The 25,773-nt window shown below is 43.3% G+C and overlaps 1 protein-coding gene across 1 annotated transcript in view; it reads right to left on the reverse strand.

The window, feature by feature from the left end:
- The window catches only part of Fgd6 (FYVE, RhoGEF and PH domain containing 6), a 177,529-nt gene that overhangs the window by 144,249 nt on the left and 7,507 nt on the right, over positions 1 to 25,773 (reverse strand). The window contains exon 2 of the mRNA XM_045151507.1: positions 18,549 to 20,952. Within this exon, the coding sequence (XP_045007442.1) occupies positions 18,549 to 20,952 (2,404 nt within the window). The remainder of the gene's footprint in view (positions 1 to 18,548; positions 20,953 to 25,773) is intronic.

Here is a 25,773-nt window from a genome sequence, read left to right on the forward strand (position 1 = left end):
TGCCTGCAAAGCCTGGCAGACCAGGGTTCAATTCCTAAGTATCCACAGAAAGCCAGATACAGAAAGTGGCGCATGTGTTAAGTTTGTTTGCAGTGGCAGAAGGCAGTGGTGTGCCCTTTCTCAATCACTGTTTGTAAATGTAAATAAACAACTTAAAAAAACAAACCATAGCCAAATGTAAGCCATTTCTGAGCATGAGCTATCAGTCACTATCTCAGCCTTCTAAGTTCTTTTCCTCTCATTTCCAAATGCTGACCGTGATCTGAAGGACATACTAGGAAACAATTATTGCTTCTGGATTTACCTCAGAAGTTCATTTATTTCTATAAAAGTACAAAGCAAGCCAGGCATAGTGGCTCACCCATGTCATCAGGAGGCACAGTCAGGAGGATGGTTCTGAGTTTGAGGTCAGCTAGTGAATTCTAAACCAGCCAAGGCTACACAGTGAGACCCTGCCCCAAAAAAGAAAAGTGAAGAATACATTTTACTAGCTGGGCATGGTGGCGCACGCCTTTAACCCCAGCACAAGGATTCCGAGGTAGGTGGACCCCTGTGAGTTTCAGGCCACTCTAACTCCATAGTGAATTCCAGCTCAGCATGGGCTAGAGTGAGACCCTACCTCCAAAAACAAAGCAAACAAAAAATTGATATAAACTATATATGTAAATTCTAACAAATCAAAGCTAGAAATCTGTCTTTAACAGTCCATCATCTAGCTACTAAAGGGGGTCAAGAATCACCTAAAAAAAAAAAAACAACAAACCTCAAATAGCAGCTAAAATGTCACCATGGTTACATGAGAATCAGAGACCTGAGGTCAACTGTCATCAGAAAGGAATCTTTGGGCACCATGGAACAAGGGCAGCTTGAAGCCACAGTATTTCCCCAAGCTCCTTCAGAAGGCCTCGGAGTGGCAGCTCATCCATCCCTCCGCACCCTGTTTAACACTCAAAACGAGGGAGACAGGAGGGGCAGGAAGGAGGTGAAGCGTGCGCGCCTCGACACCTGCAGACTAAACACAGCGCCTGTGCGTACATGCCCCGGGACACGGAAACATCCCGACCACAGGCTAACTGCGCTGCCCATTTTAAGTAGATTTTAATTTGGATTAAATTGAGAAAACATTATAAATTCATCCAAAGTCTAAATTACTGGGCATTTTAACTGAAATACAGTTTGAGTAGGTTTTTTTAAATATTTTTCTTGTTTCCCTGTACATGTTTATTTCCTTCCTGTAGTATTATCTATCTAATCTAATAGTCAGATGAAAGTCTTTTCCAGCTTGGGGAAACTTGTTATAACTAGCACTTTAATTAATGTATGGGTATAGTGTAAAACCACCTGCAAGGTGTGTTCAGGAGGACTTTAAATATGGCTTATTTGCTTAAAGTGAGACAAACAAGTTCACTTGATCCGGGGCAGGATGAGTAGGTGCCAAGTTAAAAGTTAGGATATGCCGGGCATGGTGGCACACGCCTTTAATCCCAGCACTCAGGAGGCAGAGGTAGATGGATAGTGAGTTCAAGGCCACCCTGAGACTACATAGTGAATTCCAGGTCAGCCTGGACTAGAGCGAGACCCTACCTCAAAAAACTAAAAGAATAATAATAATAATATAATCAGACAACCCTCCCCAAAGTTAGCATATACAAAGACTGAAAGCTTCCCAATAACAGATGAGTGATGTTCATTTAACTTCCCTAAGTTAGTTTCTACCTGACAGACCAAGAAACAAACAAACAAAAAAAGGTTTTTTAAAGAATACGAAGTGGCATCTCAACCAGAAATAGTTGCAGCAAGTCTCCTAGAGGACAAAGTTAGCGACTGAGCTACTGCATGGGGCTTCCCAGTTTTGTCTGGGGATGTCTCTGGCCCTGCAGCCTGACCGCATGTGTGCTTGTACAAGTTCCCACGCCCAATCTAGACTGTGCAGAGCGGTTCCTCTCATTTATTAGTCACCCAGAGGATGCCATTGGCTTCTTTAGGTCAAAAGCCCTACCATTCATTTATTTGAGCCTTTTTTTTTTTTTTTTCCTTTAAGATAAGAGTAACTGGGCATGCTGGCACATGCCTTTCATCCAAACACTTGGAGACACAGGCAGGACGATCACAATTTGAGGACATGTGGACTAAATAAGGGAGGGAGGGCAGGAGAGAGAGAAGGAAAGGAAGGAGGAGGGAGGGAAGGAAGGAAAAGAAAGAAAAAGAATAATTATCTTATATAAAGTATTTTAGGACTGGAGAAATGGCTTACTGGTTAACGCATTTGCCTGTGAAGCCAAAGGATCCAGGTTCGATTCCCCAGGACACACAAGGGGCACATGCATCTGGAGTTCATTTGCAGTGGCTAGAGGCCCTGGCATGCCCATTCTCTCTCTGTCTGTTTCTCTTCTATAACTCTCTCTCTGCTTGCAAATAAATAACATTTTTAAAAATATTTGTTTAAAGTATCTTAGCCTTACAAAATTATTTACTTTAGAGATCTAGAAATAACAATTAACTTTATTAAAGTACCTCAGCAGCTAGCAGCATTTCACAGTGTAAAATGAGGAACAAAAATAATTTTTTTTAAAAAAAGAAACTAATGTAAATCAGTAGGAAATGTGAGACATGCATCATCCTTTCCACGTTACTAATGCCCACATGCAACGAGCCCTGGCAAAAACCATAATCAACTTGCTTTGTGTGGCAGCCACCACAAAACAGACCAAATGCAAATAATTCTGTTTCCAACCTTTGGAACACCTACTGCCCAGCCACAGCTTTCCAATCAATGAGCTCCCCTTGCATGAAAAATCCAGGGTCTCTGACAATGCTCATTAATGTCTATGCATACCACTACTGGTATCTCTGTTTTCCCCATATATTATGAATAGATTAAACATTAAACACAATAGAATACAATCAACACTATGGCTCACAGTTGGATAAGGTGAGGCACGCCTTAAATCCCAGCACCACCAACAGAAAACTATGTTTACAGTCAGGCATGGTAGATAGAGCACGCCTTTAATCCCAGCACTCGGGAGGCAGAGGTAGGAGGATCGCCATGAGTTTGAGGCCACCCTGAGACTCCATAGTGAATTCCAGGTCAGCCTGGGCTACAGCGAGACCCTACCTCTGAAAAACAAAACAAAAAAAAAAAAAAAAAAAACTATGCTCACAGCAAAGAATAGCATGAACTGATTTAAAGTCAGTCTGTCTTAGGATGCAAACCTCAGGTGACTCACATGGTGGCTTATCTACATATCTACATATTATCTGCGTGTCCTTTGGGCAAATTGCTTAACACCGTTAATTCTTTCTTACTTTCCTCATCTCTGAAAGAAAACCCTAAAATTGGGATCAGGGAGATTGCTCAGTGGTTAAAGGTGCTTAATTGCAAAGCCTTCTAGCCTGGGTTCAATTCCCTAGCCACCGACATAAAGCTGGACCTAAAATGTGGCATGTCACATTCTGTTGCAGTGGCAAGAGGTGCTGGTACATCCATATATACACATGAAATAAATAAATTTGAAAATAAGAAATGCAGGCTGGAGAGATTGCTCAGTGGTTAAAGGTACTTACTTGCAAAGCCTGAATGCCTGAGTTCAATTCCCTAGTCAGTACCCACATAAAACCAGATGCACAGAGTGGCACATACATCTGTAGTTCATTTACAGTTGCAAGCGGTCCTGGTGTACCCATTCTCTAATTAAAAATTTTCAGGGCTGGAGAGATTTCTCAGTGATTAGGGCACTTGCCTGTAAAGCCTAACAACCCAGGTTCAATTCCCCAGAACCCATGTAAAGCCAGATGGACAAAGTGGCCCCATGCATCTGAAGTTCATTTACAGTGGCTGGAGACCCTGGTGCGGTCATCCTCACCCTCACTCTCTCTTGCATGCTTTCTGCTTGCAAATCAGTATTTTTAAAAATAAGTAAAGCCTAAGATCTACTTTATAGAACAGTGGTGACTAAATAATACATGCAAGAGCTCCTAGCACAATAGAAATGTTAAGTAAATGGCAGCTGTAGCCATCCATTCTCTCTGAGGTGAACAGCATTTCCAGTTCTTGGTATTATCTGGTTTATAGACTTTTTGGTGTGGTAGAGAAAGAAGGCACTGGGTTGATGGAGAGTCTAATCGTCTGAGAAAGAGAAGTCTGGTTAACATGAGTCTCAGCCCATGTAACACAGTAAGACCCTTCCGACCCCTGCTCAAATCATAGGCTGAAAGCTTGTGCTTAGTTGGAATATTCATCTCCCTAAAACACAGGAGCTGTGCACTTGTGTGTTCCCATGAAGCTGTGTGCAGCCCTCCTCCTGACTGGGTGAAAAACAGTATCATTTATACGAACAGAAATGAGCAATGGTGCAAGTGATCCTGAATCTTCCCCACCACTGAGATGACTTGAGCTTTCTAAATCCTGCTGACTTTCTCTCTATAGTGTTTCCATCCCAACATAACGCAAAGGCGGTATTTTAAACTCTGGGTTTCCAATGCCTCATCTTTGTGGAAGGGAAAACAAGTCTTACTTGGCTTTGGTTTCATATTTGCAAGATTTGGTATAATTCCCTTAGCTCTAAAATTTAATGAGTCTACGAACTTACTTAACCTAGAACCATGTGTGTGTATGTATATGTATATGTTTATACACACACACACACACACACACACACACATACACATGTATTATATATATATGTGTGTATACACACACCTATATATACATACTTACATACACACACATATATGATGGGCTTAGCAGTTAAGGCACTTGCCTGTGAAGCCTAAGGACCAAGGTTCAATTCCCCCGTACCCATGTAAGCCAGATGCACAAGTGGCATATGTGCCTGGAGTTCATTGGCAGTGGCTGGAGGCCCTGGCGTGGTGATTCTCTCTCTCTTTATCTCTCTCTACCTCTTTCTCACTCTCACTCAAATTAATTAATTAATTTTAAAAATACACTAAAAATTTCAAACTATTTCATTAAAAAAAAAAGAAAAAGGCTCCTAGCTGCGTGTGGTGGTGCATGCCTTTCATCCCAGCACTTGGGGGACAGAGGTAGGAGGAATACTATGAGTTCAAGGCCACCCTGAGACTACATAGTGGATTTTAGGTCAGCCTGGGCTACAGTGAAACCCTACCTTGAAAAAAAGGAGGGGTGCTCCTTGACAGTTTTCCTACTCCCAAATACCTAACAAATTAAGACTTTAGAGACTTTGGGGCTAGAGAGAGGGTTCAATTGCTAAAGGTACTTGCTTCAATGCTTGATGGGCTGGATTCAATTTCCCAGTACCCATGCAAAAGCCATATGTACAAAGTGGTACATGTACCTGAAGTTAGTTTGCAGAGGGAAGAAGCCTGAACACACCCATGCGTGCTTGCTTTCTCCCTTTCTCAAATAAATAATTTTTTTTTTCTAAAAAAGACTTGAGATCTCCTTGTCATTAAGTAAACCATATCATACCTAGATTTTTAAACAATTTCCTCAGCTACCCCTTCCTTCCTGGTCTCTCTCACCATCTCAACTGTGAGGCAGAATAGGCTGGGCTTTAGCCCATTGGAGATATGGGAAGAAAAATGAAGAAGTAAAAAAGCTACTCATTTAAACTACCCACTTCTGAGTGCTGACACTCCCAAAGATCAACATAAATACGGAGAATAAATGCAAAAATGACTCCTCCTCTGCACACTGTATCTGCTTTCTTGAGCTTGAAATTATAGTTGCCAAACAATTTAAAATCTGAACTACTTTTTCAGATTTAGAGATAAAAAAAGCTATTTTTAAGTTTGTTACAAACTAGATCTATTCTTTAATTCCTGCTCTTTCAAATATATGCCAAAGTATGCACTGATAGATGTTACCAAGGGGCTGACTTTGAAAAAAATAAAGTTTTCAACAGAATCTACATGAACTAAAAGAACAGGCAGTTACACACCATGTCAAACATAAAAAGACTAAGCTAGTTTGTTCTCCTTATTTTTATCCAAACATTCAGAGGAAACTGATTTTTCTTTGTTCAGTGTTTATTATTGTACCTTTCATGCAGCAGAAACCAAAATACTCGATAAATGGGAGAGACTGGTCAACAGATTCCAACCATTAATCCACTTTCATTTCCATCATCATCCATTCTCACAATATCACTTTACCAATATTTGGCTTTGCAAAGAACTGACTCTTCAAAGATCCTGAGCCAGGCATGATAACACACGCCTTTAAGTCCCAGCACTCGGGAGGCAAAGGCAAGAGGATCCCTATGAGCTCCAGGCCACCCTGAGACCTCATAGTGAATTTCAGGTCAGCCTGGACTAGAGTGAGACCCTACCTTGAAAAACCAAAACAAATTTTTTAAGTTAAATTTTCTTATATTATAAATGGGTATAATAACAGCAATATCACCTTAGTCCAATTCATTCTCATGTGGAACCAAAAGGAATGTATAATATATGCAAACAAGAAATGCTAAGAAATCTGGGAATGAGAACTTCCTGGAAATAATATCATAGTACTTTACCTCACTGAGTGTCTTCTTGGTCATCCCTACTGAATAGCTCCAGTGATAGATTTTCTATGACAAGTGTCAAAACCAGTTAAAAATACTTTTTTCCTATAGAGATTCACAAACAAAATTACCAGAGGCAGACTACACAATAAGGTAATTTTCCTTGCCATCCATGACACATTACTTTTCTCTAGTGTATTTTACTTTACTCTTTTTTCATTCTTCTATTCTAATGTACTTTCTTTTTAATTTTTTTTTTATTGACAACCTCCATAGTTGTAAACAATAGCCCACGGTAATTCCCTCCCTCCCTTACTTTCCCTTTGAAACTACACTCTCCATCATAACCTCTCCCCTTCTCAATCAGCCTCTTTTATTTTGATGTCATCATCTCTTCCTCCTATTATGATGGTCATGTGTAGGTAGTGTCAGGCACTGTGAGGTCATGGGTATTCAGGCCATTTTGTGTCTGGAGGAGCACGTTGTAATGAGACCTACCTTTTATTTGACTCTTACTCTTTCTTTCTTCTATTATTTTATTGAGATAGGGTCTTGTTTATAACCCAGGTTGCCTTCCAAGTGCTGAGATTATAGGTACATGCCACCATGTCTGGTTTGAACTTAACTTTTAAATTCAGTATTTTTAAAGGCAACTTCTCAGCTTCATATAGCCAAGATGTGCTATCCTGCAAATGTCTCTGTATCTAATATACTTTAAAAATATTTTTATTTGGGCTGGAGAGATGGCTTAGCGGTTAAGCGCTTGCCTGTGAAGCCTAAGGACCCCGGTTCGAGGCTCGGTTCTCCAGGTCCCACGTTAGCCAGATGCACAAGGGGGCGCACGCGTCTGGAGTTCGTTTGCAGAGGCTGGAAACCCTGGCGCGCCCATTCTCTCTCTCCCTCTATCTGTCTTTCTCTCTATGCCTGTCGCTTTCAAATAAATAAATAAAAAATTAAAAAAAAATATTTTTATTTATTCGAGAGAGGAAAAGGCAGAAAGAGAATTAGAGAATAGGCATATCAGGGCCTCCAGCTGCTGCAAATGAACTCCAAATGCCTGCGCTACCTTGTGCATCTGGCTTATGTGGGTTCTAGCGAATCGAACCTGGGTCCTTTGGCTTTGCAGGCAAGTGCTTTAACCATCAAGTCATCTCTCCAGCCCATGTATCTAATATACTTTTTAAAAAGTATTTATTCTATTTTATTGAAAGCAGATAGAGACAGAGAGAAGACAGACACAAAGAATGGGTGTGTCAGGGCCTCTAGCCTCTGTAAACAAACTCCAGATGCATGTGCCACTTTGTGCATCTGGCTTTATGTGGGTACTAGGGAACTGAACCCAGGTGGTTAGGCTTTGCAGGCAAGTGCCTTAACCACTGACTCATCTCTCCAGCCCTAATATAATTTTTTCAAATCGTGTATATATAGAGAGAGATTAAAATAAGGGTGCCAGCACATAATGCCACTGCAAATGAACTCCAGACACATGCACTGCTTTGTGCATCTGGCTTTACATGGGTACCGGGGAACCAAACCCAGGGTGTTTGGCTTTGCAAGCAAGTGACATTAACCATTGAGCCATCTCTCCAACCCAAATAGTATACTTTTAAAACATTGAGAGGGATGGCGAGATGGCTTAGGGTTTAAGGCACTTGCCTGCGAAGGCTAAGAACACATGTTTGAATCTCCAGGTCCCCTGTAGCCAGATGCAAAGTGATACAAGCATGCAATGTCGCACATCCGCACAAGGCGGAGGGGGGGCGGCACATGTCTGGAGTTCATTCACAACAGCTGAAAGGCCCTGGAGTGCCCATTCTCTCTCTCTCTCTGCCTCTTTCTCTCTAAAATATAAAATTTAAAAAAAAAAAAACATTATTAAAGCTGGTGATGGGGGAGCACACACATAATCTCCACATTCAGAGGACGAGGCAGGAAGATTGCTATGAGTTTGAAGACAGTCTGGACTATACAGTGATTACCAGGCCAGCCAGGGCTACAAAGCAAAATCCTGCCTCAACCCCTCCTCGCCCCAAAAGGCATTAAAATAAACAGGCTGGGGCTGGGGAGATGGCTCAACAGTTGAAGGTGCTTGCTTGCAAAGCCCAATATCCCAAGTCGGATTTCCTAGTACCCACATAAAGCCAGATGCACAAAGAGGCACATACATATAGCGTCCACTTGCAGTAATAAGAGGTCCAGGTATGCCCAAATTCTCTTTCTTTTCTTACAAATAAATTTTAAAAAATGAAAAGTGAAACAAACAAACAAAGAAAGGCTGGGCTGGGCATGGTGGTATGGGTCTTTAATCCCAGCACTCAGGAGGATGAGGTAGGAGGCTTACCATGTGTTTGAGGCCTGCCACCTAGAGATCCTCCGAAGCTCACCTTCACCACCTCTTCATCCTCTTCCCAAATAATGCTTTCCTCCTTAGCATACTTAGCCTACTAAAGATTCTGTTTTCCATACAATCAGATTTTGTAACATCAGTAAACAGAAAGTGCCTTATAAAATGGGTTTCTGACTGGTTTCTTGGGGAACTGTTCCCATGGTAAGCTTTTGATGGAAGGGCAGATATGAGGAGATCAACTAGATCCTTGTAAGGACCTGCTAGGTACAGATAATTGGACAATCTATCTGTGAATGGTCAAAACTATTAGGATATTTGAAACTTAGAATGGATTTTTAGTATTAGAAGTTAGGTTCCTGGCCTAATATGTAAAAAAACACAGTAAGAGGTGACAGGTAAATAGACTGTAGCAATAGTAAAACAGAAATTGTTTTGTGATTCTTTTTTGTTTCAAGGTAGGGTCTCAGTGTAGCCTAGACTGACCTAGAACTCACAGGAATCCTTCTACTTCTGCCTCCCCAGTGCTGGGATTAAAGGCGTGCACCACCATCCCTAGTGTTTTTGTGACTCTTGAATATTGGTATATTCAAGAAAGATAAGGTTAGTGTGCCATTATTACAAATACAGTAATAAAGGTGGAATTGGAGTCTTTCTAATTGATTAGTTCTCCACTGCTTAATTTTTACATCAAAAAATGTAATAAAAATACAGCAGCAGGCAACTAATCAATTATAGAAATAATGCCACCTCCAATGTCATCAAGCTCAAACCAACGTACTGTTTGTTACCACACACACATTTTTCTAACTCTGATCAGCAATATGCTTCTAGAAGTGTGAAGTGAGCTGAGTGTGGGGCTGCATGCCTATAATTCCAAAGCTCAAGGAGATGGGAGGAGCCGGAGTTCAAGACCAGCCTGAGCTAAGTAAGGAAATCCTGTCTCAAAGTGTAAAACGGCACATACCACATAAAAACATGTATTTGATAAAACATCATTGATTTACTGTAATAGGAAACAAGACCAAAGCAACACAGCAGGATGAAATTCTGCAATTTAATGGCTAATGTTTATTTAGAAGGAATAAGGGAGAGCTCTGCTGTGAAGAAATGAAACTCAGTGCTAGCTGCAGAGTCAGATGCTGGGGAAGACTGTAAACAGTCTGCCAGAACGGTGACTGTGACTACATCACCACACACACGCAGTTAAGAGGCACAGCTGGTCCTGTAATCCCAGCATCTGGAGGCAGAAGCAGGACAATCAATGTGAGTTCTGGCCAGCCAGAGCAAGACTCTGTCCCAAAACAGCCACCAGAAAAAAAAAAAAAAAAAAAAAGCATACAAATTTTTGATATTTCCTGAGCTGATGCTGAAAATATCTCACAGGAAAGGGCTGCTGAGATATATTTGTCCCAACCCAACCTTTTAGCTGTGCATAATCTTATCTACATTATGGCAACATGGAAAGGTTCATTAGTGCTACTAATTTATCCTTGAATTACAATATTAAAATGTAACAATGCCATCAGATGGTAAACACAACCAGAGGGAGATGTCAGGTAGAGCAGGTCTGCTGATTTACATCACAGATGCCCTAACAGGACTTCACAGGACTTTGTTGAGCCACAGGACAGCACACTAAGACCAGTCTCAAACAACCAAGATCCAGTCCTCACTGGGGATGAGAGTATACGCATTAGTGAAAAAAAAAAAGAAAACATGATTTTGAGGTCTATTGGTTTATTTTTTTAAAATATTTAATTAATTAATTTATTTACTGGATGGGGGGAGGAGAAAGAGATAGAGAGAATGGGCATGCCTGGGCTATCAGCCACTGCAAACAAACTACACAGGCACGTACCACCTTGTGCATCTGGCTTACGTGGGTATTGGGGAATTGAACCTGGGTCCTTTGGCTTTGCAGGAAAGTGTCCTAACTGCTAAGCTATCTCTCTATCCCTGGATTTATTTTTAATTTTCTTTGAAGACTACAAGATTGCAAATACATTAAGGGGCAGGGCCTTCTGGGCACAGATTTAAGGAACAGTGATCAGTAATTCATACTTTAAAAAAAATATTTATTTACTTATTTATTTGAGAGAGAAAAAGAGGCAAAGAGAGAGATAAAAAATGGGCACACCAGGGCCTCTAGCCACTGCAAAGTCCAGAGGCATGTGCCACCTTTTATATCTGGCTTATTTGTGTACTGGGGAATTGAACCTAGGTCCTTTGGTTTTGCAGGCAAGTACCTTAACCGTTCAGCCATCTTACCAGCCTGATTAAAACTTTTATACACACACACACACGTGTGTGTGTGTATATATATATATATATGTTTTATTTATTTATTATTTATTAGAGAGAGAGGCAGACAGAATAAGTGCCAGGGCATCTAGCCACTGCAAATTAACTTGAGATGCATGCACCACCTTGTGCATCTGGCTTACGTGGGTTTTGGGGAATCAAACTTGAGTCTTTAGGCTTTGCAGGCAAGCAAGCACCTTACCAGCTAAGCCATCTCTCCAGACCAATTCATACATTTTTTTTTTTTTTATTTTTTTTGGTTTTTGAGGTAGGGTCTCACTCTAGCCCAGGCTGACCTGGAACTCACTATGTAGTCTCAGGGTGGCCTCGAACTCACGGCGATCCTCCTACCTCTGCCTCCGAGGGCTGGGATTAAAGGCGTGCACCACCACGCCCGGCTCCAATTCATACTTTTGATTCCACTTCAGTCCCAGTCTGCCATCTGGCTGCCTTCTTTCTCTATCCCTCCACCCAGAACACTCAAACGCCCTTCCTCCTTTCTACAGTTAAAAAACACAAGGCTTAAGCCTTCTGAATGAAGATTGACATGAGTTCAAGTGTCAGTTTATCTGTAAGGCTGTCCCACTGGTTGGTTGGGTAGATGAGTGTTGTTTTTGTGGCACTAGGGGTTGAACTCAGGACCTTATGCATACTAGGCAAGTACTCCACCAGGGAGCTCTACTCCAGCTCAAGGTTGTTTTCAGTACCCTGGTAGAATGCACAACTTGTACAAAGCTTGGAATAATACAACTTCCTTGTGCAGTAATTATCTCTTGCTCAGTGGGCAGAGTTCTTGGGAGTCCAGATCCCATTTCACCTTGGAACGTTTTGACACATGGTTATTAATATCTGTGGAATAAGCAAACTTAAGAGTTTGCATGGTTACCTAGTAAAACCCAATTGCCATACTTTTTCTATGAAGAATAAACCAAAACAACACAGGAAAAACTTGGGAATGTTTCCAGGGAGTTTTCTTCTTTACAGTATCAAGAAATCTGTTTCATTTTCAAACGGAAATTTCCAATATGTGCATGCTACTATTTTACTGATTTGTTTACAGCCAGATAACATCAATGACCTAAATTTTATGAACTTCCCTTTGAAAAAAATCCATCTTTTTACATAAAAGCAGTAGTAAGCTAATACTCAGTACCCATATACCAGTGAAAGAGAAATCGTTGCCTGGCAGTTGTTTCAGGTTTATGATGTCTGAAACATTTTGGGGAAGAGGTCTTATAGCTAAACCCTAACCCTGTGTGGTGGCCCATTTCTCTAATCCCAACATCCCAGTACCTAGCAGGCAGGTAGGGCAGGAGGATTACAAACTTGAGGCTAGCCTGAGACCAGAGTTCCAGGCCATGAGAAGATGAGGTCCTAGCTCAAAACAATAATTACACTCCAAACTTACAAGGGGACTCCAGGAATGACTTGCAATTTAACCTTGGAGAACCAAGAGCAACAAGTACATGGCACCATATCTAGGAACACCTATCCCTGAATACAATTTCTATGACTAGAACCCCCTTTCTTCTCTCCTTCTCTTCTGATATGCCTGTTCTTATTATTTTTTATTTATTTGAGAGAGACAGACAGAGAGAAAAAGGCAGAGAGAGAGAGAATGGGTATACAGGGCCTCTAGCGAACTGCATGTGGCTAACATGGGTACTGGGGAATCAAGCCTTGAACTGGGGTCCTTGGGTTTTAAAGGCAAGCACTTAACCGCCAAGCCATCTCTCCATCCCAGATATGGCTGTTCGTTATCCTCCTCATTCCTTCTTCCCAGGGCCTCTCTTACATCTGCCCCCTCCTGCCTGGGGTCAGAAAAGCAGAACCACACAGTTAGCAAAGATAAATGGGAAGAAAAAGAGAAGGGTGAGACATTATAAAAGAAAAGTAGGTAAAGGAATTCTGGGTTTACTGATCTGCAGCCAGCAGCCCTTTCAGGCTTATCTCGGGAGCCTTCCCTCAGGCAGCAGGCCCGGCCCTCATTGTCATTAGTCATGTCACCTCACCCTTTGCACAAACCCGGATGAATCTGCCTGGAGGATTGGCTCCTGACACCCAGGGGTCTGCTCATTCCCTCCTGACTAGTGCTCCAGCCTCAGCCGGCACGTCACGCGCACACAGAGAGGCCTGGGAAATTCAACCAGAGGCAAAGAGAGGAGGCTCGAATGTTAACATTTCATATGATTTTAGGGCTAAATACCTTTACCACCATCTCCAACATTTTATTTAAGAAAAAACATTGAAATATAGATTGTCAAGAATGTAACTTTATCAATGGCAAATGTGTTACCACACACTTGTAAATGTTCAAATTTATGAAACATCTCCTTTCTTTAATTAACTTTTTTTAAGCTCAGGCTGACCTGGAACTCGGTCTGTATTCCAGGCTGGCCTCCAACTCCTACCTTAGGCTCCTGAGAGCTGGGATTTAAAGTAAACCACCACACCCAGCTTGAAACATATGTATTTTAAAGAATGTGATCTGGGCTGGAGAGATGGCTTAGTGGGTAAGGCGCTTGCCTGTGAAGCCTAAGAACCCAGGTTTGATTCCCCAGGACCCACAGAAGCCAGATGCACAGGAGGGTGCACGTTTCTGGAGTTCCTTTGCAGTGGCTGGAGGGCCGCGCATACTCATTCTTTGTTTCTGCCTCTCTCATTCTCCAATAAATAAATAAAATATTTATCTATTTTATTTATTTATTTATCTTTTTAAAGTTTTGTTTTCCCCAAAGATGAGCACTTTTCCTCACCAGGTGGATTTTTTTTTTTTTTTTTTTAGGTTTTTTCGAGGTAGGGTTTCACTCTGGTCCAGGCTGACCTGGAATTCACTATGGAGTCTCAGGGTGGCCTCGAACTCGCGGCGATCTTCCTACCTCTGCCTCCCAGTGCTGGGATTAAAGGCGTGCGCCACCACGCCCGGCTTAAAATATTTTTTTAAAAAAGAAGAATGTGCCTGGTGTGGTGGTGCACACTTTAATCCCAGAACTTGAGAGGCAGAGGTAGGCAGAGGTAGGAGGACCATGAGTTCACAGCCACCCTGAGACTACATAGTAAATTCTAGGTTGGCCTGAGCTAGAGCAAAACCCTACCTTGAAGAACCTCAAAAAAAAAAAAAAAAAAAAGATAGGGTAATGACAAAAAAAAAAAGAATGTGACCGTATGGGCTACCCCTGAGCTTGCTAAATATGTTGACTCACACACACACATACTGGGGCCCATTGTATTTTTTTTTTTTTTTTAATCAAGTCAGAGCTCCAAGCAGGATGATGGAGTTTGAATTGATTATCCCAAGGCACAGGTTCATATTTCCAGCAGACAGTGGTAACTTGGGATTTCCACTGGAACCCTCTCAAGCTCTCCTCTGTTCCTTTTCCTTCTTTCTGTGAGTCTAGGTGTCCTCGGGAAGGCTTACATTTTGCTTTCTCTTACTAGTCACCTTTGCTTGCAAAGGAACAAGCCCTCAGGCAATACCGTAAGGCCAGTTCTCTACCTAAAGGCTTTGGGTTCAGTGGGCACATTTTCGGTGTCTCAAAGACTATCGAGGACCACCTGCTGCTCTAGGACTGAACAGAAACCTCTGTGGAAGGCAAATTTCAAAAGCAGAGGTCGTCCAGCCTTCACCAGGCTGCCTCTGCAATCGGTCTAAAAGCCTGCCTGGCTTTCCTGTGGCCTCCAGGAAGAACTCTCCCGAAGAAAGCCTATCCCTAGTACATTAACCCCTCCCAACCTGGCTCCTCTCAAGCCAGCAACAGGGCTTTCATTGAGTAGGAAGGAAACCAGACAAAGAACAAGTTCCAGAAGTTGAGAGCCTATGTCAGAGAGAGTGGTAAAGTCAGGGCATTAAACCCAAAGAGCCAATAGGAAATAAACCCCAACAGTCAAATTTCCCAATTAAAATTTTAGTCTTAGCCAGGGATTGCAGAGTATCTTAAAGAAGGCAGCTAAATTAATTATACACAAGGCTGGTGAGATGGCCTAGCCCTTAAGGCATTTGCCTACAAAGCCAAAGAATCCTAGTTCGATTTTCCAGGACCACGTAAGCCAGATGCACAAGGGGGCATATACATCTGGAGTTTGCAGTGGCTATAGGCCCTGGCGCACCCATTCTCTCCTCTCTCTCTCTCAAATAAATAAATAAAATGTATTTTAAAAAACTTTATTACATACACTATGCAAAAGCATGCCGAAATACAATAGAGCAGCTCCATGGGTAGAACATCCAAATGAAAACTTACAAAGTGGGCTGCAGAGATGGCTTAGTGGTTAAGGCACTTGCCTGCAAAGCCAAAGGACCCAGGTTCAACTCCCCTGGCCCCACGTAAGCCAGATGCACAAGGTGGCACATGCGTCTGGAGTTCATTCGCAGTGGCTGAAGGCCCTGACACACCCATTTTCTGTCTCTTTTTCTCTCTCCATCCCTGTCTTTCTCAAATAAATAAATAAATAAATAAAAATAAAAACAGACCAAGTTTTCAAATAGTTGGATATTTAACTCTAATTCTCTGTTGAAATATTTATACTAATGAAATGCCTTTTTCCGAGGTTCTAACATTCATAGAGGAGACATATAAGCAGAATGGGGTCGGCTATGAGAAAAATGAGGCCGGAGGGAGTTAGTCTTTTACAGGCAAAAGGAAGGAAAGCAGAGGACGATAGGTAAAGGGAAATGCTGAGAGCACCTGAAAATTTGAGTGACCCAGCACAATTTGCTTCACTTAGGTACCAATTTGCTAGATAATTTTATTTGTTTAATTCATCCACTTAATGTCCTCTTTCCCAGCCCCTTTTAATGTGCTAGGTGTCATTCTCAGAGCTCCCTGTCCTCACCCCTCTGCTCCACAGACAGCCAGACAACCTAGATCCAGGTCACACCTCCTTCGTTCCCTTCCCACTGGTCTCAGCCCTCCTACCGGCCAGCCACCATGCTCCAAGGGACATAAAATGCCCGCTTTCTTTCCTGCCCTTCCTTTCATCTTCTCTTCTGTCCTAGATCGCAGATGTCTGTGGGCTCCTGCTTTCCCTGCTTCCTGTCTCTCCCACACCTCTTCCCCTCCCCGCCCCCCCTCCCCTCCTTCAGCATGTAGCTCATGTGCCCACACTTTGGGCCACCCTCCCCTCGGCATGTTCTCCCATGCAGGGATGGAGATGGGGTGACCCTGAGCCAATTTCCCAGGAACTCTGTGCCAATCAACATCTCAACTCGCCCAGCTGGCACCACAGGTTCCCACTTCCTGCTGGCACTGGTGGTCCCTGGCACCACACACCAGCGCATTGGCTCCCTCTCCCTCTCCATTTCCCTACTCTTAAAGCGATAGCTGCCCCAATTGAGAGTGAATTGATATTTTGATTTATAACATACGCATTTCTCATCTTAGGCCTTCCTTATAGGGTCTCTCCCAAAATACTTGACACTAGATACCTCAATATTAAGACCTGAGTCCTTAAAGACTTGAAGTTAGCAACCTAAGAATCATCTGAAGACTTTCAAAGGGATCAAAACAAACCCCCAAAATACAACGCAATGGCTGCCTCTGTGACTGTGGAGAGAGAAGGAAGCAGCTGTTTATCACCTCTTTCATTCAGTCATTTACCCCCAAACCCATCCCCCATCTACTGATCACTACTAGGCCCCTTGCTTGGCCTCATGCAGAATAAAAAGACAGGACCAGAACTCTTTTTTTTAGGTAGGGTTTCATTCTAGTCCAGGCTGACCTGGAATTCACCATGTAGTCTCAGGGTGGCCTTGAACTCATGGCGATCCTCCTACCTCTGCCTCCCAAGTGCTGGGATTAAAGGTGTGCGCCACCATGCCCAGCTAGGACCAGAACTTTTGAGGAAGCTTCAAAGTGAATGCAGCACATTCCCAATAAACAATATGCCATGAGACAAATTAAAGGCTGAAAAGATATCACAGGATGACTCGAAGTTCAGAGTAGGAAGCAAATACTTTCTACTAGGTAACCCTAGAAACTTCAGGAAGCCAGTCACTGATGAGATGAGCCACTGCAGATGGTTCAGTAAGAAGGATGGAGTAGCCATTCCAAAGGTAGGAAGTGTGTATACCAAAGAGAAAAGGAAGACATACGTTTCCTGAATTTCACCTGAGGTCAGCAGCAATTAGCCTTCAACAAGTAAAACCAGTAATTCTTAAAGAGTAACATCTTCTGCAATCTAGAGTTTGCACCAGACACTGGCAGCATATGTAAATGCATGGATTTTTTTTCCCCCCCTGAAGTAGGATCTCACTTTAGCCCAGGCTGACCTGTAATTCACTATATAGTCTTAAGGATGGCCTCAAACTCACAGTGATCCTCCTAACTCAGTCTCCAAAGTGCTGGGATGAAAGGCATGTGACACCATGCCCAGCTAACGCATGTTTTTGTGTGTGTGTGTTTTGGTTTTTTGTTTGTTTGGTTGGTTGGTTGGTTGGTTTTTCAAGGTAGGATCTCACTCTAGCTCAAGCTGACCTGGAATTCACTATGGAGCCTCACGGTGGCCTCGAACTCTTGGCAATCCTCTACTTCTGCCTCCTGAGTGCCGGGACTAAAGATGTGCGCCACTGGGCCCGGCATGGGTTTTAATAGCCAGATTGCCTCCGCTTGCCAAATAACCCTCCCTGTATCAACCAAGCTCCTTCAAGGCTCCCTGCTGTGTCACGCAGGGAGGCCCTGGAACCTCTCTGTTAGGCCTTCCTGATGTTACTTACAATGCTGCTGTTTAAATTTATTAAACATTTTTGAATTAGTTACCAAAATAAGCATTCCAAGAGTGCAATGTAAGTACCTATCCCTACTGCATGATAAAAGGAAGCTACACATAGAACTAGTGGCATCTATGCTTTCTAAGTCAGTTCCCAGGCTGGAGAGATGGCGTAGTGGTTAAGGCACTTGCCTGCAAAGCCAAGGGACCCAGGTTCAATTCTCCAAGACCCACGTAAGCCAGATGCACATGGTGCCGCATACATCTGGGTTTTGTTTGCAGTAGCTGGAGGCCCTGGTGTGCCTATTCTTTCTCTCTCCCTGTTTCTCTCCCTCTAAAATAAATTAAAATAAAATATATTTTTTTTAAAAAAAGAGGCTTCACATCGGACTAGTATCATCTATGCCTTCAAAATCAGTTTCCAGGCTGGAGAGATGGCTTAGCGGCTAAGATGTTTGCCTGCAAAGCCAAAGAACTTCAGTTTGATTCCCAAGGACCCACGTAAGCCAGATGCACAAGATGGCGTATGCATCTGGATTTTGTTTGCAGTGGTTGGAGGCCTTGGTGTGCCCATTCTCTCTCTCTCTCTCTCTCTCTCTCAAATAAATTAAAAAAAAAAAAATCAGTTCCCTGCCACAGTTGCTGAAGGTTAATAACAACAATAAATGCAAAAGTATAGTATCTGTCTGGCACCTCGGCATTACCTGGAACGCTGCTGTCTAGGTCCATCTGAAGTTTCATAGGGTTTTTCGACCTCATACACATTTGCATCCGGGTCTTCCACACTGCTGGAATTCTGCCATTCCAACTGCGGGGCTTTCCCTGCAGCCATAATAAATGGCAAGTTTTCATACTCTGGGATTTCCTCATAATGGCGTATGTTTTCATACTCTGGTGCATGGTCACTTGTAACAGACTTGCAAGGCACCTGACTTGATGACTCCCTGGAGAGAATGTGGTCATCCAAAGACTCAGCTCTCTGACTACTAGCCACACTGGCCTGGCCCCGAGACATCTTCCCCTTCTGAGATTCCAGGCTGCAGTTATCTGCAGAATATGCCTTGGTGGGTTTACTTCTCTTTTCTTCTCCTTTCCTCAAACCATGCCATTCACTTTCAACTCCTTTCTGTTCTCCGCTGGACAGGCTGCCTGCAGTGACATCTCCATGCTGGCTACTTCTGGACCTAAATTTCTGAAAGTCACTCTTCATGAAACCAATGGACAGTTTCACATTAAGCAACTTTCTGATTGAGGTTTTCTTTGGGGCTTCCTTACAAGGCTTGTTGCACCTGTCCATATCAACAGCAGATAATGATTTTGCTCTAGGCTTGGTAAGGGCAACAGGAGACTCGTTATTTGAGAACACAGTGATACACTTTAAGGACTCTGGGTTCCCTACAAAGGGTAAAATAGGATGAGGTAATTTCCACACTGGCTTTTCTGAAGTCAGTTTAGGCATATCAAAGGAGGATGACGATATACCTTGGCTTGGGGCACACAAATGCTGAGCGTGATTTCTTTCGAGACCCTTCTCCAAATTGTTTTCTTCACTTGAAGGATAAGAGGTTTTTTCCACAAGTTCCTCAGAAGCAGCTTTTTTAAGCTTTCCTGCAGCAGGCAAACTGTGCCTTTGAGGTTTTTTGGGAACAACTCTTGAGGCTGATTCCTTTTGTATCAGAGGGAGAGACAGTTCCAGGTTACAGGTAGTTGGCAGATGTTCACTGCAACTCAATTTGACCTGCTTGGGCAGGCTCAAAGAAAGAGTACTGCATCCAATAAAACCGGTTCCTTTGTCTGCAGCAGGTGACATACTAGAACAATCTTCTGTTGTGCTGTCGGAACTCCTATGAGAGTCTACATCCCAAGAAAGTGCCACTCTTTCAAGAGAAGATATTTCACGACACACGGCCTTCCGTGAACTGACCAAGTCTTCTCTGTCACTGTTGGAGGCACTGGTCAATTCACCTTTATTCCCTGGCTCCTCTTTGCCCACTGGTTCCTGGTTAGATAAACCATTCTGATGAAGAACACTGACTTGACTGGTTTTCGAACTGTGGTCAGTAAGACAAGAGCTGTTGTCGGAATTCTCTGCATCTTCAGTACTTTCACTAGGATTATCTACATACTTCTGGCGCAGTAGGCGAGGAGGGTGTGTCTTTCTGGGCTTGGGGGCTGGGAACTTTGAGGTATAAGGTATCAAGTGAATTTCTAAAGGACCAAGATCTTTGACCTCTGTCCTCTTACTAACTTCATCAGGAGATATGAAAGCGCTCTTTTGGCCATTTTCCAGAACATCTACTTCAGAAGAATGAAGGTGGTGACTGCTCTTTTCAGTGCCATCCTGACATGTTTCAAGATGTTGAAAGTCATCCATAGGAAGCCGTGGGTGGCAGTTGTGATGAGCAGGGATTTTCCTTAAGCCGGTCAGGGAAGGTGACAAGTCAGCACATTCAATTCTGAACTGTCTGCTGGGACTGCAGTCACCGTTCACCTCTGGGTGGTCGGTGGAGCTGTGCTTCCTCTGGGAGCAGTTCGGTGACGGCGACGTTTGTTGCGTAAACACCTCTTTGAGCTTCTCTTCTAAGATGCTGGCCTTTAAGGTGACTTTATTCTGGCTCCGACACTTTTCACCAGGGCAATCCCACTTCATTCTACTTTTCACAGTCAAGGGAGACTCATCATTTTTACCGTTTTCTAAATTTGCCTTCATCTCCAGAGGCCCTAGAACGAGTGGCTTTACACCCAGGCTCTCTCTCTTCCCGAGCGGATGGGCACACTCAGAAGTGCAGGAGCACGCGGGTAAGGTGTGAGCCACGCCCCGGTTGCCCGCAGCCTCGCAACTCAACTGATCAGTGCTTTCGGGAAATTCTGGCTCCTGTTGTTCTTCCAGCTTCACAGTGACTTTCCGCGACGGTGACTGCTTATCCTCTCGAACCAGTGGGCTTGTGAGGACTTTCGGTTTCGGTGCAATAGCTGGTTTGGTTTTCTTTGCTACCTGTGGGACACCAGCGTTCACCAAGTCCGGTTTGGGCGCAATCGGCGGAGGAGCTGGCTTGTTATTTCCTGCCACAAACTTTGGCTTTGGAGCCAGTGGTGGCTTCTTAAGCTCTAGGAAAGAAAAAGATAATAATTAGACGGCAAAGTAGCTAAGGCACAAGAGGGTACATGATTCAAGTAGATAACAAAAAAAAATCTTACTTGGGGCTGGAGAGATGGCTTAGCAGCTAAGGTACCTGCTGCAAAGCCAAAGGACCCAGGTTCAATTCCCCAGGACTCACAGAGAACCAGACACACAAGGTGGTGCATGCATCTGGAGTTCCTTTTCAATGGCTGGAGGCCCTGGTGCACCCATTCTCTCTCTATCTGCTTCTTTCTCTCCTCTAATAATAATTAATAATAATAATAATAACTCTTTTAGGGGACTGGAAAGATAGCTTAGCAGGTAATGTACTTGCTTACAAAGCCTAAGGATCCAGGCTCGATTCCCCAGTACCCACAGGCCAGATGCACCAGGTGGTACATGTGTCTAGAGTTTGTTTGCAGTGGATTGAGGCCCTGGCACACCTATTCTCTCTCTGCCTCTTTCTCTCTCTCATATTCATATATATATATATATATATATGATTAATCATTATTTATTTACTAGAGACAAAGAGAGTGAGAATAGGTACACCAGGGCCTCTAGCTACTGCAAACGAACTCCAGATGCATGTACCACCATGTGTATCTGGCTTACATGGGACCTGGAGAATCGAACCTGGGTCCTTAGGCTTCATAGGCAAGCACCTTAGCCGCTAAGCCATCTCTCCAGCCCCTATATTTTTTAATTCTTTTAAAAAATATTTGTGTGTTCATGTGTGTGTAGGTATGTACATGCCATGGCATATGTGTGGAGGTCAGAGGACAACTTGTGGGTTGGTCCTCACCTGTCCACTTCATCTGAGGCAATATTTCTTGCTTGAATTCTAGCTCTGCTGTTCTTTTTTAAAAAAATTATTAGTTTTGTTTTATTTTTATTTCTTTATTTGAGAGCAACAGAGAGAGAGAGGAGGGCAGAGAAAGCACGAGAGGATGGGTACACCAGGGCCTCCAGCCACTGCAAACAAACTCAGACACATGAGTCCTCTTGTGCATCTGGCTTACATGGGTCCTGGAGAATTGAGCCTCGAACTGAGGTCCTTAGGCTTCACAGGCAAGCACTTAACCGCTAAGCCACCTCTCCAGCCTCTGCTGTTCTTTAGTGTACACACCATGAGCTTCCGGGAAGTCCTCCGGTTCCCGCCTCCCATCTCACCGTTTGTGTCAACAAACTGGATTGTAGACCCATGGCTGGGTTTGGGTCTTACTTATTTATGTATTTGCAAGCGCGGGGGGGGGCGGGGGGGGGAGAGAGAGAACATGCACCAGGGCCTCTTGCCACTGTAACGAACTCCAGATACATGTTCCATGTTGTGCATCTAGCTTTACATGGGTACTAGGAGTCCAACTCTGGTTGTTAGGCTTTATAGGAAAGCATCTTAAGTACTGAGGCATCCCTCCAGCCTGAGGTACTGCTATTTCATTTGGTGTTGATTTCTTTCTAACTAAGGAAAATAGTCACAACACTAGAGAAGACATTACATGGAAGTGAGTAAAAAGAGAAAGAGCCGAGCCGGGCATGGTGGTGCACGCCTTTAATCCCAGCCCTGGGGAGGCAGAGGTAGGAGGATCGCTGTGAGTTCGAGACCACCCTGAGACTCCATAGTGAATCCCAGGTCAGCCTGGGCTACAGTGAGATCCTACCTCGAAAAACCAAAAAAAAAAAAGAGAGAAAGAGCCTTTAATTCCAGCACTCAGGAGGCAGAGGTAGGAGGATCACCGTGAGTTCAAGGCCACCCTGAGACTCCATAGTGAATCCCAGGTCAGCCTGGGCTACAGTGAGATCCTACCTCAAAAAACCAAAAAAAAAAAAAGAGAGAAAGAGCCTTTAATTCCAGCACTCGGGAGGCAGAGGTAGGAGGATCACCGTGAGTTCAAGGCCATCCTGAGACTCCATAGTGAATTCCAGGTCAGCCTGGGCTAGAGTGAGACCCTATCTCAAAAAACCAAAAAAAAAAAAGAGAGAGAGAGAGAGAGAGAGAGAAAGAGGAGGGTACTCTATTTCCTTTCCTCAAACCTCTAATATTATAGGCACACAGCCAAGATTATATAACAGATGTCTGTAAAACTTAATTCCTAGGCTCAAAGTTATCATAAATAAGGCAATGAAGGGCTACCAGTCACTGAGAAATCAAGCTGGAGCTGAGCTGGAAACCTCCTCCCTGCTGACTAGCTGTCAGAATGCTGGAAGGAGCTACGCTGCAGGCAGCCTTGTGGGAGCAGTCACCAACAGTGTTAAGCAGCAGTGGACCTTGAAAGCCTTATCACTGGCCAGGCAGGCCAAATGCACCAACTGGTGCAATAGTGGCATGTCTGTTATACAGAAACCAACTGCTCTCTGATTGGAATGGAAGCCCACTCCATGGGAGAGAATCCATGCCTGGTATTAAAAACCTAGTCAAAAGCCTATGGCTGGGGAGGCGATGAGCCCTAGGGAAGAACAATGTTGTTGTCTGGCTAAATGCCTTTTAAGCATGTTTTATTATATTTGTTTTGTTTTCTCTTTTTTTTTTTTTTTTTGAGGCAGGGTTTCACTCTAGCCCAGGCTGGCCTGGAATTCACTATGTAGTTTCAAACTTGCCTCATACTCAAGACAATCCTCCTGCCTCTACCTTCTTAGTGCTGGGATTAAAGGCGTGTGCCACTATGCCCAGTGCAAGCATGTGCTTTACTTTATTTATTTATTTATTTTTTATTTTTGGTTTTTCGAGGTAGGGTCTCACTCTGGCTCAGGCTGACCTGGAATTAACAATGTAGTCTCAGGGTGGCCTCGAACTCAGAACTCACCGTGATCCTTTTACCTCTGCTGCTTTTTTTTTTTTTCTTTTTTTGAGATCATAGTGATTTAAAAGTCACCATAAGCCGGGTATAGTGGGGCATGTCTTTAATCCCAGCACTCAGGAGGCAGAGGTAGGAGGATCGCTGTGAGTTTGAGGCCAGCCAGAGACTCCGTAGTGAATTCCTGGCCAACCTAAGATAGAGTGAAACCCTACCTTGAAAAACAAAAACAAGCAAACAAAAACAAAAGTTACCATAGTGCTAAGAAGTGGCAGTGGAGTGTTCAGCCCTAAGTAAGACATCTCTAGCACACCCTCCAAGGCTCAGGGTTCATTGCATAAGAGGTAGTAGAAAGAATGTAAGAGCCAAAGGAAGGATAGGACTGCTTACAATGCTGTCTTCTAGTCACAAAATGGCCTTGACAGTCATTATCTTACAGTGCCTGACACTACCTTCACAAAACTCACATAATAAGGAAGAAAAGATGATGACATCAAAATAAAAGACAGACTAATTGGAAAGAAGGGATCTCAATGGCAGGCTAATTTGGGAATGGGATATGGGGGTGTGCATGGGAATTATCACGGTTTATTATCCATACTTATGGAAGCTGTCAATAAAAAAGGTTGTTTTGGGGCTGGAGAGATGGCTTAGCGGTTAAGCGCTTGCCTGTGAAGCCTAAGGACCCCGGTTCGAGGCTCGGTTCCCCAGGTCCCACGTTAGCCAGATGCACAAGGGGGCGCACGCGTCTGGAGTTCGTTTGCAGAGGCTGGAAGCCCTGGCGCGCCCATTCTCTCTCTCTCCCTCTATCTGTCTTTCTCTCTGTGTCTGTCGCTTTCAAATAAATAAATTAATTTTAAAAAAAAAGGTTGTTTTTTTTTTTTAAAAAAAGGCATGAATTTTGAAAATAACACGAATTCTCAAAGTAGGCCATTTTCACCTAGGTGTACATTTTATGGGCTTTGAGGTAAGTTTTTATTTTTTGCTTTTTTTGTGTTTTCATTTTTGTTTTTCAAGATAGGGTCTCACTCTAGCTCAGGCTGACCTGGAATTCACTATGTAGTCTCAGTCTTTTGAATTTGTGGCAATCCTCCTACCTCTGCCTCCCGAGTGCTGGGATTAAAGTTGTGCACCACCACGCCTGGCTCTTAAGTTTGTTTTTTGTTTTTAAAAATATTTTTATTGATTACTTTTTTTTTAATTCTTTTTTTTTTTTTTTGCCAGGCATGATGGTGCATGCCTTTAATTATTTATTTATTTATTTATTTATTTGAGAGCGACAGACACAGAGAGAAAGACAGATAGAGGGAGAGAGAGAGAATGGGCGCGCCAGGGCTTCCAGCCTCTGCAAACGAACTCCAGACGCGTGCGCCCCCTTGTGCATCTGGCTAACGTGGGACCTGGGGAACCGAGCCTCGAACTGGGGTCCTTAGGCTTCATAGGCAAGCGCTTAACCGCTAAGCCATCTCTCCAGCCCTTGATTACTTTTTTGTAAGGAGAAAGAGAGAGAGGGAGAGAAAGAATGAGAATGAATAGGTATGCTAGGGCCTCCTGCCACTACAAACAAACTCCAGACACATACATGGCTTTGCGTAACTAGATTTACAGGTACTGGGGAACTGAACCCAGGCCACCATACTTTGCAAGCAAGCACCTTTAACTGCTGAGCCATCTTTTCAGCCCCCTGCAGTAAGTTTTTTAAGGCAAAAATTAATAATAATGGCAAATATTTCAAATCCTAGTGAGAAAGCTTCCTGAAATGCCCTGCTGAGTTAAATCCTCCATCCATTAAGCAATCTTGACAGAAAGCACACATGTCCAAGGACTCTTCCCGATTGCCCCATCTTACTCAACAAAAACTGATAGACTGTCATGTTGATTCTATTTCTGTCATTCTTAAAATATCCTGTGTCTGAAATTTTTGAAAGAATTAAAAATGTGAGTTTTGCCTACTTTTTTGGACAATGGCACACCCAGAAGTTACAGACTATTACTGGAAAAATCTCAGTACCA

This window comes from Jaculus jaculus, chromosome 6 (assembly GCF_020740685.1).
Source record: "Jaculus jaculus isolate mJacJac1 chromosome 6, mJacJac1.mat.Y.cur, whole genome shotgun sequence".
Classification (NCBI taxonomy): Eukaryota; Metazoa; Chordata; class Mammalia; order Rodentia; family Dipodidae; genus Jaculus; species Jaculus jaculus.